Source organism: Scardinius erythrophthalmus (assembly GCF_964197995.2).
Source record: "Scardinius erythrophthalmus genome assembly, chromosome: 9".
NCBI classification, from domain to species: domain Eukaryota; kingdom Metazoa; phylum Chordata; class Actinopteri; order Cypriniformes; family Leuciscidae; genus Scardinius; species Scardinius erythrophthalmus.
Window position 1 is genome coordinate 41,368,673 of NC_138229.1, and position 15,439 is coordinate 41,384,111.

The following is a 15,439-nucleotide window of genomic DNA, read 5'->3' on the forward strand; positions in this document are numbered from 1 at the left end:
CATATACATAGTCCTAACACTTTTTAAATAGCCCACTTAAAGTGTTTATTACAAATAAATTACTAAATGTTTAAAATGAATACAAGTAAATGAACAAAAATTTGCGTTATATATTTAAACTCGTGATTCCCCCCATTAACACCTAGTAGCCTAAGCCAAACAAAGTGTTAATAGGGTCAGATTCGAGTAGTGCATGAACCAGTTTCACAAACATGCAGTCAGAAGCAAGACAGGACATTAGGTTGGAAATAGCCCAAATTGTTTACAGGATCAATAAAGTAGGAGTAATAGTGAAATTTATCTGGATTCCAGCCCATATAGGAGTAGTCGGAAATGAATTAGCAGATAAATAAAATAAATAAATAAAAACAGAGGTAGATATGGCAGTAAGTTATAGTAAGGTGGAAGTTAAAAGCATAATCAAAACAGAAATGAAAAAGAAGTGGCAGGAGGAGTGGAATATGGAAACAAAAGCTAGAATGTTCTACATTATCCAGAAGAAGGAAGGAGGAATGAGAGAAAATAATAGAAATAAAAAGGAAGAGGACATTATTTAGAGAATGAGATTTGGGCACACTGGATTATAGTACACTTAAAATAATAGGGAAACATGAAACTGGGTTGTGTGAGCACTGTAATAGTTGTGAAAGATGTAATTATTAATTGTCGTAGGTATAAGCAGGAAAGGATGATTCTGAAAGATAGGCTAAATAAAGAATTTTTTTTTTATATGAAATATTGAATTCAGGGCATTGGGTATAGAGCAATATTTAGTTTTTTGGAAAAAAAAACTGGGCTCATTAGAAGGATATGAGTTTAATTGTTAGTAAAATTGTATTAATAATGTTGTGAATAATTGTATTAGATATTTATGTATTTATTTAATTAGTAAAAGTAGGCTATTTGATCCCCACTCCATTTCAGAAGGTGGCGGTAATGCACATTAAAAAGTTGTTTGCCAACCGCCATTAAAAATCAGAAGAAGAAGAAGAAGTCACAACGTTAGGAGCCAGCCAGCCTCCAGTCGAGTCTTCTGAGGTGAGTCGAGCAGTTCACGGCACACTTTATAGTTTGTTTAAGCGACAGGCTCATTTCGTTATTGTTTTCATCGGGCACAGCGCTACTTGTGCGTCTTCCTACTGAAATAAACATTTAGTGCAGCAGCAGCGAACATGTGAGGAAAATATGTTGATTTCATTCAGACCTCAGTGATTTTGTGTGTTCTTTTCGATGTCTTATAGTGAGAAAAACTGAATGTCAAGTCAAAGGTCAAAGTTTTTTTTTTTTTTTTTTGGTCAAGTAAGTTTTATTGGAAGACAATTTAAAACATTTTTTTTACAATCTTACAGATGTCTCTTTACCAATAAAAAAATAATAAAAATAATAATAATAATAAATAATTATAATAATAATAAAGAAAGAAAAAAATAATATAACAAACCATCCCATACCCGACCTGTTTACATTGACTTGAAAAGGTATGATGAAGGAATGTTAAAACATTACATACGGTAGGCTAATCAAAATGATGCATTAATCCACATGGTTTCCATCTAGATAACAGCTAAAAGGGTGCCATATTTTGTCAAACTGCTCAAGTTTTCCCTTCAAACAGTATCGGATTTGTTCCAAATGTAAAGTAGAAGACATCTCTCCAAGCCATAACTTGACAGTAGGAACCTCTTTTTTCTTCCAGAACAACAGGAGTAACTTCTTGGCCGTAATTAAACTAGATACAAGCAGTTTGTGCTGTGCTCCTGACAATGGATGCATATGTTCAGAAAGTCCCAGAATGACGAGTGCCAGGTCTGGCTGCATTTACACCCTAAACATTACTGAAAGCACATCAAAAATTCCATTCCAATAACTCTGTATCTTGGAGCAAAAAACTAAACTATGGGACAAATCAGCATCTAGTGAACTGTTAATGAACTGATATAATGTTCATTAATATATTTTAAACTCTTCAGCCAAATTTCCACTCCTAGTTCTTTCTCCCAGTCCTCCTTAAGAAATTTAGTAGAGGGAGAATTAAAGGATTGTAGCAAGTTATATATAATTCATAATGCCTTTTTACTTCCTTTACACTGATCAAGACATTTATCAATAATTGAGGGTGATGTAGTGTCCAATGAAGGTGTATGAGCACGTATATAATTCCTAATCTGCAAAAAAAAAAGACTCTGTGGAAGTTTAAATGTCTGTTGCAGTTGACTAAATGATGCTAGAACCCCATCAAAGAAAAGATTGTTGCCCCTTTGCGTAAAGGTCCCATCTAATCTTGATGACGTAAATGATGGATTCTTAGTAATAGGAGTTAGAAACGAAAGGGACTTTATCTTGAAATGTTCTTTTATCTGTTTCCAGATCCGACATGTATTCCCAATTATGATATTACTATTAAAGATAGAATGATTCAGAGTTACAGGAGAGAGAATCACCGCTGCCGAATTGTAGGGATAACGCTGATCACAAATTATTTGGAGCCAATCTGGACGAACACTATTATCATCTAACCACATTGAAATTTGTCTGATGTTAGAAGCCCAGTAATAAAGACGAAAGTCTGGGAGTGCCAGATCCCCCCTCTTGTTTAGGTTTACAGAGATGTGCCGCCTTAACTCTGTGATTTTTGAATCCCCACAAAAAAGGAAGAATAATCGAATCCAACTGCCTAAAGAAGGATTTAGGTAGAAAGATTGGAACATTCTGGAAAAGATATCATATCTGTGGTAAAAAATTTAATTTTAATTGCGTTTATTCTGCCGTACAGAGAAATATTCGCTTGCAATTTGGAAATTAAAGGGGTAAAGTTGGCCTTTAAAAGTGAAGAATGTTTAATGGTAACAACAATTCCAAGATAAGTAAATCTTTCCTTTGAAACTTTAAATAGAGAAGATTGTATCGCAGACAAATCTTTTAGTCCAACAGACATAAGCTCACGTTTATTTAAATTAACTTTAAATGAACATTTATAGTGTCCAGAATAACTGGCAGACTTAAATGGGGTTTAGTAATATATAGTAGGATATCATCTGCATATACAGATATTTTATTGGCTGCATTTAAGGTGTTTAACCCTTGTGCATCAATTTAAAAAAGTTACTCATAGGTCCAAAGAGGACAAAAATGTCCATGTCAAAAAACGGTCATAAAAAGTTGAAGCTTGGGAGCACAGACTTAACTTTGGTATCATTTTAAAGAATACCCTTGCCAGATTATTGCTGAAGTTAATTTTTTTTTTTATAAGTAAATCCAAAAAAAAGTTATATAGGTTTAAGTTTATGAAAATTATTTATGAATATTATTTTATATAAAATATATATTTTCTGAAACAAGTTGAACTCTAAAACGGCTAGAAAATCAAAGCCATAAATCTAAATAAGTTGTGTTCCAAATTTGAGGTTGATATCTCAAAAAAATGAGCTTTCAGTAAGATTTTGTTTGGGCGCAGTACCAGACTTTCCCCATCGGATCCCAGCAAAACTCCACTGGTGAACACAGTGATTGGCTTTGTTATTTGCAGTTGAGTTTTTCTCTCTCAATACTACAAACACACACATGCACACAAACACTTTTTTTTTTAATAACACACATACCAACCACACTCTGACATCCATACCAACACACCCACACAATTATCATTGCATAATTTATCCAACTGGCTCTATAATAGCTCAAAATTCATGCAGTTAACAGTAACAAAAAAACAAAAACTTACACATAGGTCCAAAAGGGACAAAAATGTCCAAGTCAAAAAACTCTCATAAAAATGTTATGCTTGGGAGCAAATACTTAAGTTTGGTCTCATTTTAAAGAAGACCCTTGGCAGATTGTTGTTGAAGTGAAAAAATTGAAAAAAAGTGCAACCAAAAAAATGTTATAGAAGTTTAAGTTTATGAAAAATATTTATGAACATTATAATCAATATTTTATATAAAATATATATTTTATGAAACAGTCTAAAAGTCTAAAACTGATATAAATTCAAAGCCATAAATCTAAACAGGTTGTGTTCCGAATTTGAGGATGATATCTCAAAAAATGAGCTTTCAGTAAGATTTTGTTTGGGCGCAGTACCAGACTTTCCCCATTGGATGCCAGCAAAACTCCACTGGTGAACACAGTGATTGAATTTTCGATTTGCAGTTGAGTTTTTCTCTCTCAAATATTACAAGCACACACATGCACACAAGCACATTTTTTTTATAACACACATACCAACCACACTTAGACATCCATACCAACAAACCCACACAATTATTGTTGCATAATTTATCCAGTTGGCTCTATAATATGCCGAAGCAGAAAACAGGAATAAAGCGAGTATTTGCTTTATAGGCCTAACCTGAAAAAATGGCACCATCTGATAAAAAATGGTAAAAATGTCAATTTTGAAGCCTTGCCAACAGAATGAAAGCCTATTAAAAAAGATTGCATCATTTTATAGTTAAACGGCACAGGGATTAAAAAATGCAGTTTTAATGGGTTTCAATGGGGACATTTTTGTCCTTAAGGTCCTGAGAGGAAGTATTTTGTGTAACTAGTGCAAAATTGATTTTTTAAAGAAAATGATGAAATAGTAAAATTCCAATAAAAATACACACCCGTGCCAAATTTTATGCAGTTAGCATTAACACAGGCAAAGTGATCAAAAAAACAAAACTGAAAAAGCCAAAAATGTCCTCAAGGATGCACAAGGGTTAATTCATGAATAGAAGGGTCAGAACGAATGGATTGAGCAAGAGGCTCCACAGTCAACGCAAATAAGAGCGGAGAAAGGGGACGACCTTGCCTGGTCCCTCTATGAAGATTAAAGGGACTAGGGCTGTCACTTTACGTTCGAAAACCGATTGGACCAACCAATGCAAGTTTCGAAAACGAAACTAGGGAATCGATTTTAACGGTCTTTTCTCTGAGTGTGTCCAGCTCGTCACGAAGGGACCAGACATAGTATTATTGGTCTTAATCCAATCTGTAAATTTATCACCCATATCAAATTTTCTTAACACTGCGAAAAGATAGTGCCATTCCACTCGGTCAAAGGCTTTTTCAGCATCGAGAGCGATTATTACCAGATTGCTTTGAATAGCTTTGGAGTGGTGCATTATATTGAAAAGACGCCTAGTATTTTGTGAGACTTTTCTGCCTGGAATAAATCTGTTCTGATCGGGATGAATTAGACCACTAATTAATCTACCAAGTCTATTTGCGAGTGTTTTTGACGGTATCTTATGATCGACATTAAGAAGAGAAATCGGTATCCTTCAACCTCCTCTGTATTTTTACCTTTTTTGGGAATAACAGTTATGATTGCTTCATTGAATCTCTGTGGCAGTCCATGCACTGATGCCTCCTCAAATGTTCTGAGCAGGTAGGGGGAGAGGGAATCACTACATTTTTTATATAATTCAGAGGGCAAGCCATCCGGGCCTGGAGTTTTACCATTCTTTAAGGAGTTTATTGTGCCTTTTAACTCTCCTAAAGATATATCCTTATTAAGGGAATCACGCTCATCCTGAGTAAGAGAGGGAAGGTCATTTATTTAGAAACTTATCCACGTACTTGCCAACTTTGAGACCTTGAGTCATATATATCACACACACAAATGCAAAGAAAAATGTAATTCATGTATTTGACAAATTCAATTCCACAAAAATCAGTGTTGCCTACACCGTGTTGTCCTCTTTTTAAAATTTCCACCCTGTTGACTTCAATGGGGCAAGTATTAAACCTGCTTTTAGCCTCTTAACATCCTTGATGTGTCATTACAAGTGCACAGCTAATGTGAGTGATTCCTTCAGAGTGAACACGAGTGAATCTGACTGCAGTAGATGTGAAAGATATGAATAAAAATGAAGTTAATTCAGCCAGCGCTCATACCTGTGTTTACATCCTGTTTTCGGTTGAAGTCCACAGTAGTCGATTGTCGAGTTCACGCGCATATGGTTAGTTACCTATGATCATGCGCGTGAACTTGACAATAGATTACTTTGGACTTCAACAGAAAACAGGATGTAAACACAGGTATGAGCGTTGGCCGAATTAACTTCATTTTAACGGATGGTGTGACGGATGGTGTAGCAATATTGTTGTCCGGGTGGAAATCGGGAGAAATTCGGGAGAAAGGTCGGTCCGGGAGATTTTCGGGAGGGGCTTTGAAATTCGGGAGTCTCCCGGAAAAATCGTGAGGGTTGGCATGTGTGCTTATCCATAGCTTCTAAGTCAGTACAAGGGTCTGAGGAATATAAAGTTGAATAGAATTCCTTAAAGCAGTTGTTTATATCCTTGGATGAAATACACTGTGCTCCATGCTTTGTCTCGATCTTATTGTCTTTCTAATTTACGTAACTGCCTCGCAAGCAATTTATGTGCTTTTCCCCAAATTCAGAATATTTCTGTTTAATGAAGAGGAATTATTTACTTAATTTATCTGAAACAATTTTATTGTACTCATATCTTAACTGTAGAATTTTATTGTAAGTTTTTAATGAGGGAATTTGTGCATTTGTTTTCCTAACTCTAAAAGTTTTGCTTTTTGCAGTTTATTTCTGGACCCCTGATACGAGAACACATCCTCTTAAAAAGGCTTTCAGTGTTTCCCAAAGTAATCCTGGTGAATCTTCGGGGGTGTCATTTTTCTCAAAAAATATTTCCAATTGTGTAAGCATGAAATCGTCAAATTTAGGATGATCGACAAGTCGAGGATCCGTTCTCCACACAGGAGGTGAAGGTGGTAGATTATTAAGGAGAAGTTCTAATGTGACAGGAGCATTATCTGAAATTAGTATATCATGGATCTTATTATTTAAGACATTAGAAATTAATTTGTTTTCCACCAGAAAATAATCAGTGCGTGTGTGTATACATTATGAATTTGTGAGTGAAAGGTATAATCTCTCTCGATGGGGTGAAAAAGTCTCCATATATCCACTAAGTTAGAGTAATTAATAAATGCATTTAAAAAGTTCCTTGAATTAGAGTGAGGGGCTCTTTTAGATAATAATCTGTCCAACTACACATCTAGGACACAATTAAAGTCGTCATAATTTGGGGCGTAGACATTCACTAAAGTAATAGGAAAGGAATGTATCTCACCAGACAAGATAATATATCGACCCTCTTTATCTGTTTTTAGTTTTTCAAGTTTAAATGGCACACCTTTTCTTGTTAGAATAGCAACCCCACGAGCTATAACAGAGAAATTGGACTGATATACATTTCCTATCCACTTGCATTTCAACTTATCCTTGGAATCCGGTTTTAAGTGCATTTCCTGCAAAAATATTACATCCGCAGTCTCGGAGAGTGATTTCAAGTGTGATTTCAAGTGTGATAGTACCTTACTTCTTTTTACAAGGTGATTTAGACCTTTCACATTCCACTAAGCAAAAACAAGCCCTTGTTTGTTACCTGATGTTACAGCATTACTCTGGCATCATTAGGTACTTAATATTTCGTTATCGCCACTCATTTTAACGCTTTGAAGTACTATCTTAAACCGGTCAACATGAGCACGGTCAACAAGTGGCAGATTATCTAGCGATAAAGCCTTCATCAGAAGTTGTAAAGTCCCTGGTTTCATTTCGGACTCGGCCCCTTCCTTGATGTGTAATATGCAAATGTTCTGTCTCCTACTACGTCCTTCAAGGTCTGTGCATTTCTCCGAAAGCTGCTCTACCACCTACTTTAATTGTCCCACTTCTTGTTCAAGCTTGGTTACTGTGTCCGAAGAGGTGGAAGCGTTAGTTTCCAAGCTTGCAATTTTCGAAGCATGCTCATCCACCGTGATTTTAACGGCCGAAATCGCAGAGCTGACCTCATGTTGGAATGCTGTTATCTCTCCTCATATAGAGACAGCAAGTTGTTCAATCTTGGAGTCTATTATCTCCCCGATATCCGATTTGATTGAGCGTATTTCACAGCGTAGAGAAGAGATTGCACTAAGAATCGCTGCATTACCCGCGTCCTGAGTACTTTCTGCCGATGCATCTTCTGTAGCAGAGTCCGAGGCGGACACGACCTGATCCGGTACTTTACGAGGTTTGGCTGGCATGTTTAACTACGAATATCCCAGATCAACAATACTAAAAAAATCAATTATAATCAAAACTCTGTTCCTTTCCTAACAATAGAGATTATTAAAAGATGTTCTGAATGTAATACTATTTGGATTTATTGTGGAGCTGACGTAGAACACGTGCTACCCGCTCATGTTGAAACTGGAAGTCCTTCGGGGGAGACATTTTAAATCTATACTTAAATGATAAAATATATATTATTATGAATACAGTTTGAGTCAGTAAACATTATTTTTTGTGTTGCTCTTTATTTTTTTAAAGGTTTTATGATCCTTGTTAGTTTCTGTACAAAACTGTAACTGTAGTGTAGTGGTTTTTGTGTTAGCGATGTTTTACACGTGATATTGTGAGAAATAACAGTATGGTCTTTAGGTAGAGCAAATTTATAGACTTTTAACATATCCTTACTCAAATAATTTGGTTAGGGTTAATATTATACTATAATGTAGTATAGGGTAATATATATTATCATAAAGTGAGATGATCTGCTGAATCTGATTATCCTGAATGGCTTGTTGAATGAGTGTTGATAGTCTTATCAATATTAACAGACCTGCTGAAAAGACCCTTTATTTCACATCAATACTTCCTGTTGTCACCTCATTTATTCAGGGGCGCCCCCAAGGGGTGGCCAGGGGTGGCCACGGCCACCACTGTATAAACTCTGGCCACCCCTGTGCCACCCCTAGTATTATTTTGCAATGGGTACTATTAATTTGAATACATAGCCTAATTTAAATTCACAATAGTTCATGAACTGAAATAAAATAAAACGCCAGAGCTGCCAACCCTCACGCATTCACCGTGAGACTGCACGCAATTGACACTTTCCACGCTCTCACGCCACACATCCATTTTCTCACACACAGAAAAATCACGAAGCAAAGAGGAAACGGAGACCGACAGACTAGACAGAGCAGTTACTTATGATATTAAAAAAAACTCAGCTCTCAGATTCTGTCACTTTTATTACGAAATTCAAACGATAAATGCCGTTGTGGCGCTTGTAAATGTGACGCGACAGATCCCTATAGCTGCACGTGAACCGATCATCTCTACTAGCTAGTAAATAAACACGAATGAACAATGTTGAAAGATACAGTACAACTTCCCGAAATGTATATTCCTCATACATAATATCGACCAATCAATTAAACAAAGGGTCAATAAAACAGCTGGAGAACAATTATGTCACATAACATTTAACTCAGGAAAGCCATTTAATGACCAAAATAGGCTATAGCACGTTAGTTGGCTTGAAAAAAAAGAGCTATAGAGAGTATTTTGCTAAATATGTGTACTATATTACATATTTATATATTTTTACTTGTATCATTAAATAAAGTTGTTATTATAATAAAAAAATGTAGGCTATTATATTTAATTTAGAGTTATTTTTAACCTTAATACTGCCAGCTGATAGGGCTCTCTGATGTTTGCAGCATTAGGTGAGTTGTTTTTTTTCTTGAGACAAATGAATGCTTATCTTGTGTAGCCTATACCTAATATTTATCCAAATGGGTCAATATTAAATCAAATCACAATAATTTAATTGAAATGAAATAATAAAAAAAGCGTAGCTTACCAAAAATTGTATCATGTAAACATTGTAACATGTTGTCACTAAACCTAATAAAATTCAGTTTAGTTACTAAAATATTTTGACAATCATAATACACTTATGCCTTTTTTTTTTTTTTTTTTGGTGCCACCCCAATAATTTGCTGTGACCTCTTCTGGCCACCCCTATTAAAATGTTCTGGGGGCGCCACTGCATTTATTATGCTGATGATATGTAGCCTACATGTATTTCTGTTTAAGCTTTCAACTGTTTTTCTTACCATTATTTATATTTGCAAGAATTGATATTACATTACTTCAATTCTATATTTCTTGATATCTGACTGTATATCCATTTACATCATTAATGATCCTATGGCAATCATATAATTAATGAAGCTTCTCCCACAGCAATTCACCAATATTTCCAGCAATATTGCCATCAAGCTGAAATCTTCAAAGACCGAGTTTATTAAAGAACATGAGTGATCCAGAACCCTGCAGAATGAAACGCACTGAAGATACTGAAGAACAAAGAGGTTGGTGTTTATTCTTCATTCAATCATGATGCTGAAGAACATTCATGTTATACAGCTTCAAACACTTCATCACATTTAGATAAATAGGCTAGTTAAACTATCAAATGGTACAAAAATGTTCTTGTTTGTTTGTTTGTTTTCAACAAATGGTCTGGATCAACTAGACACTGATTCTAGGGATGGGGCCGATCCGATCCAGTTTCGGTATCGGGACCGATACCAGCGGTCAGATTTTTTTATCAGATTTTCCCGATCCAACCTGCGGAGATATCCGATATCCATGAGTCATGTCTGCACTTTAACGTTGTCTGCTGAAATGACTCCAAAAGTGATTCCCGGCCCGCCGGCTAGTCTGCTAGCTGGCTGCAAACTGCGGAATGGATTTCCTGAACGGAGGCGCGGCTCAATGAGAGACAGAGTTATGAGACACGCTCCCGCTCAGGAAATCCATTCCGCAGTTTGTGGCTAGCCAACAACGTCCGCTGTGTGGAAATTAGGGCTGTGTATCACCAACAATGTCACGATACGATACGCATCACGATACTAAAGCCACGATACGATACGTATCACGATATGGATCAATTTGGAATTTCAGAGTTTAGTAACAGTAATATATGTTTATTTTATAACCAGTGTTATAACAGTTGTGATCACTGAAAAACCATTTAGTTTTTGTCATAAAAAACGAAGAGTTAAATGAAATAAAAAACTTGTCACAAAAAAGCTTAAAATGGCTTTTCCTTCAGTAGCGCAAATAAATACAATAGAATAAAGATAGCCTACCAATAAAGAGAAAACTTTTTGAATAGGTCTAGCACTAGTATTCAGAAATACTAGAAACTGAATAAAGTAATCAAATGCAAAATAAAACAGTAGTATTTTAGTCCTGATTAAATTAAATACATATGCTATTAATCCAAATTCTTCAAATTAAAACTATCTTTTGTTGTTTCGACAACAATATTAAATGACAGACACATATGGCTTCTGTCCCTTTAAGAGCTAGTGCACGGATCCTGATTTCATTATACTGTCCCATCATGCGTTTATGCTGAAGACATAACCGACTGTGTTTAGAGGATACTCAACAAGACCGAAATGTTTGACATAATTTTGCGTGTTTTTGAAAAATAACTTTTGTTACTCGCAATCTGTTTGTGAGCGCGTCGAGTATAAACGCCTCGTCCGTTTGGGGAGGTGCGCGTGCAGGCAGCGGAGACTTGCGCTGCGGAGCCAGGCGAAAGTACAAACAAGGCTTCACGCTCTTTGTGAAGTTTTAAATTGACTGATCTGATTGTATAGTCTGTGTGGATTAATTTACTCATACAATCTACATGCTAAAGTGCAGGAATGATTAAAATTATGCGCAATACCCGCGCCGAAATTCGAGCCCTGATTTGGCTACATAAGCACAACAGTATCGATACGGAAGCTGCTGTATCGATACGCGCATCGTCAGGAGTTCATGACGATGTATCGTTGTATCGATATTCTCCACCAAAGGAGGGAGAGCATTTTCACATTTAGCACCAAAACTCTGGAATAGTCTTCCGGATACTGTTCGTTGCTCAGACTCGCTCTCCCAGTTTAAAACTAGATTAAAAACGCATCTCTTCAGCCAGGCATTCATATAATACTTTTAATCCTACAGTTAAATCCGACCTCTAGTTTATAAACGCCAGAGGAGAACTGGCCCCCGACTGAGCCCGGGTTCTCCCAAGGTTTTTTTTCTCCATTAGCTCACCTGATGGAGTTTTTCGGTTCCTTGCCACTGTTGCCTTTGGCTTGCTCAGTTGGGGATATTTGGGGATATTTAATTTAATTAATCAATCAACGATACTATTGATCAGCATTACCAAACGTAGACGTTCCACTAGAAACAAACATTGATGTATTGTTCTAATTTATTACTGTGAAGCTGCTTTGATACAACCTGTGTTGTGAAAAGCGCTATATAAATAAACTTGACTTGACTTGACTTGACTTGACTATTCTGAGCACAGCCCTAGTGGAAATACTTCACACTGGAAACACCGCAGAGCAAGACAGCAAAATGCCATCTTTGCAAAGTCGTAATTCAAAGAGGCGGAAGCTCCCTCGCGTCGTACAACACAACGAACGCAATCAAACATTTAAAAAAGCACCATGTTATTACTGTGCGTTCACGCGCGCATAGCGCGTCATATTCACATCTAGTTGGACGCTTGAATATTTTGAATCCATTCGCACATCCAGAGAAAAATTGACACGTGTAAAAAGCAAAAGTTTGAAGCAGAATTGACGCATGTCTCAGCTTATCTGTTTGCAACATGCTGATGTTGATCGAGTATTCATCGAGAGTTACCGCATCGGAGCGAGGATCACCCTTCAGATAGTGTGTGTGTAAGATGTTTACACTTGCACTTTTCAAAAAGTATTTCACATTTTGGGAATGTAATAAATATTGACATGACAATCAATTTGAAACCCTTACAGCTGCATATTTGTTTTAAGAATGGAATGTGACGTCATGTTTCTACCGTAGCCGGCAGCGAACAAACAGCGCTACAGAGCGCGTTTCGTCACTAACTTGAATGAGAAGCAGCAGAAAAAGACTAAGCAGAATACTTAGGTTGTCCCTGACTCTGCAAACGTGGAGAAAAACATGCTGTCTGAACGACGCCTCGAACATCGTAACGTTAGCTGTTTCCCCTTACCTAGCTGCAAACAGGCTATGGTAAAGTCAGTGAATAAAAGACTAACACAATGATGAACAAGTAAAAAAAAATCGCAATAAAATAAAATATAAAGAAACCTCATTGCTTGACTTGCTACTCTCTGCTGACTCAGACGACGACATCCACCGTAGCTTCTCCTTCGAGTTTGCAATTTGAGGGATGGGCCATGAGTGACTGTTTGCAATTCGCAAATCTCACCACTAGATGCCGCTAAAAATCACACACTGCACCTTTAACAGGATTTCCTGTTTTTCTGACTTCCTTTTCTGACCTTATACTTACCTCAAGTTGCCTTATGGGACATACATACTTATGCATACATATCATACTTGCCTGTTGAGAGAAGTTTATTTCAGCATCATATAAAATAAACAATAATGATAATAATAATATTAAAGCAAACACAGCTCCAGTATCGGAATAGTATCGGCATCGGCCGATATCCAAATTCAGGTATCGGGATCGGATCGGAAGTGAAAAAATGTGGATCGGTGCATCCCTAATTGATTCCAAACAACTGTTGAAATTAAGTCATACTTACATTTACAAGTTATTTACATTTTAGATGCAATATTGACTGTTTTTGTTCTGTTTTAGTCCTGCTGTAACTTCACCTGCTGGTGTCACTGTTGGACTTTTTAAAAACAAGTAAATTTTTATACTTTTTAATGTCACATTTTTTAATATTTGCATTTTTATTTTTATCTATTATTTTCTCATCTAGTTTTCTTGAGGAGACACTGCCTTCCTTGCCTCCTCAGAGGAAACACCCCTGATCACAACATTTTATAGCAGTTGTCCACTTTGTTACATCAGGGCTCACTTTTGTGTCCTTTTACTTCATGATCCTCTTTTTGAATTGTTTTGATGTACTGAAAAGGAAATTTTCTCTTTCATTTCAGACCTGATGGAAGAGAACGAGGAGAGTGAAGTCGAGGAGGGACATCATGTTAAACCTGGAGAAAAACAGTTGAGTCGATCAAAGACTAAAAAGAAATTTTTAAAGAAAACGAGTGCCAAGAAATCTTTCACCTGCACTCATTGTGGGAAGAGTTTTTCAAGGAAATATAGTCTAGAGATTCACATGAGGATCCACACTGGAGTGAAGCCGTATGTATGCGAACAATGTGGAAACTATTTCACACAGAAACAAAGTCTTAATTCTCACATGAAAGTTCATACTGGAGAGAAGCCTTTCAAGTGTGATCAATGTGGGAAGCGTTTCACTCGATTAAGGAACCTTAAAGAACACATGATGGTCCACAGGGGTGAGAAGCCGTTCACGTGTGATCAGTGTGGGAAGAGTTTCTCAAGGAAACGTCAACTAAATATTCACATGAGGATCCACACAGGAGAGAAACCTTTCTCATGTGATCAATGCGGGAAGAGATTCTCAAAAAAACAAGGTCTTGAAATTCATGCAAGAGTTCATACCAGAGAGAAGCTGTTCACTTGTGATCAGTGTGAAAAAAGATTCTCACACAAACAGTGTCTTCATGTTCACATGAGAATTCATACTGGAGAGAAGCCGTACACATGTGATCAATGTGGGAAGAGTTTCACACAACAATCAGGTCTTACGGGGCACATGAGGATCCACACCGGAGTGAAGCCGTATGTATGCGAACAATGTGGAAACTATTTTACACACAAACACAGTCTTGATTCTCACATGAAAGTTCATACGGGAGAGAAGCCTTTTAAGTGTGATCAATGTGGGAAGAATTTCACCCAATCTAGGGTCCTTAAAGAACACATGATGATCCACAGGGGTGAGAAGCCGTTCACTTGTGATCAATGTGGAAAGAGTTTCAGACGCAAACATAGTCGAGAGGTTCACATGAGAGTTCACACTGGAGAGAAGCCGCATGTATGCGATCAGTGTGGGAAGAGTTTCATCCGACCAGCAAACCTTAAGAGTCACATGATGATCCACACAGGAGAGAAGTCGTTCGCATGTGATCAGTGTGAAAAGAGTTTCCTACACAAAGAAAATCTTAAGCGACACATAAGAATCCACACCGGAGAGAAGCCGTTCACATGTGAGCAATGCGGCAAAAAATTTATTAGGGCATCAGTCCTCAAGGCACACCTGGTAGTTCATACAAAGGAGAAGCCACATACATGTTCTGTTTGTGGAAAGAGTTTTTCACTGCGGCAAAGTTTACAAATACATGAGAAAATACACTCGGGTGTGAGAGAGTACATGTGCTTTGAGTGTGAGAAGACGTTTATTTCAGCAAACCATTTAAAACAGCACCAGAGGATCCACACTGGAGAGAAACCTTACAAGTGTTCACACTGCGACAAGAGATTCAGTCAGTCAACAAATCTGAAAACTCATGAGAGGATCCACAGCAGAGAGAAGCTGCACACGTGTGATCAGTGCGGAAAGAGTTTCTCTATTAAAACTTGCCTGAAACTACACATGAAGATCCATGAGGTGGAGAAACCACATCACCGCAGTCTGAGATCACGGTTAGTAGTTCATCTTTATGTGCTGAGCAAACAAATTCTGTTATGTGTAAGTTAGGCACAGACA

The 15,439-nt window shown here is 37.0% G+C and overlaps 1 protein-coding gene across 4 annotated transcripts in view; it reads left to right on the forward strand.

The window, feature by feature from the left end:
• The first annotated feature begins 964 nt into the window (after positions 1-964).
• The window catches only part of LOC308696182 (uncharacterized protein), a 33,056-nt gene continuing 18,581 nt past the window's right edge, over positions 965-15,439 (forward strand). The window contains exons 1-4 of one of the 4 annotated variants that reach the window (XM_081374629.1): positions 965-1,038; positions 10,053-10,180; positions 13,495-13,545; positions 13,800-15,375. In XM_081374629.1, the coding sequence (XP_081230755.1) occupies positions 13,805-15,375 (1,571 nt within the window). In that variant the 5' untranslated portion in view covers positions 965-1,038; positions 10,053-10,180; positions 13,495-13,545; positions 13,800-13,804. Of the gene's footprint in view, positions 1,175-10,052; positions 10,181-13,494; positions 13,546-13,799; positions 15,376-15,439 lie in introns of all 4 variants that reach the window. The other 3 variants (XM_081374630.1, XM_081374627.1, XM_081374628.1) reach the window with 3 other exon arrangements.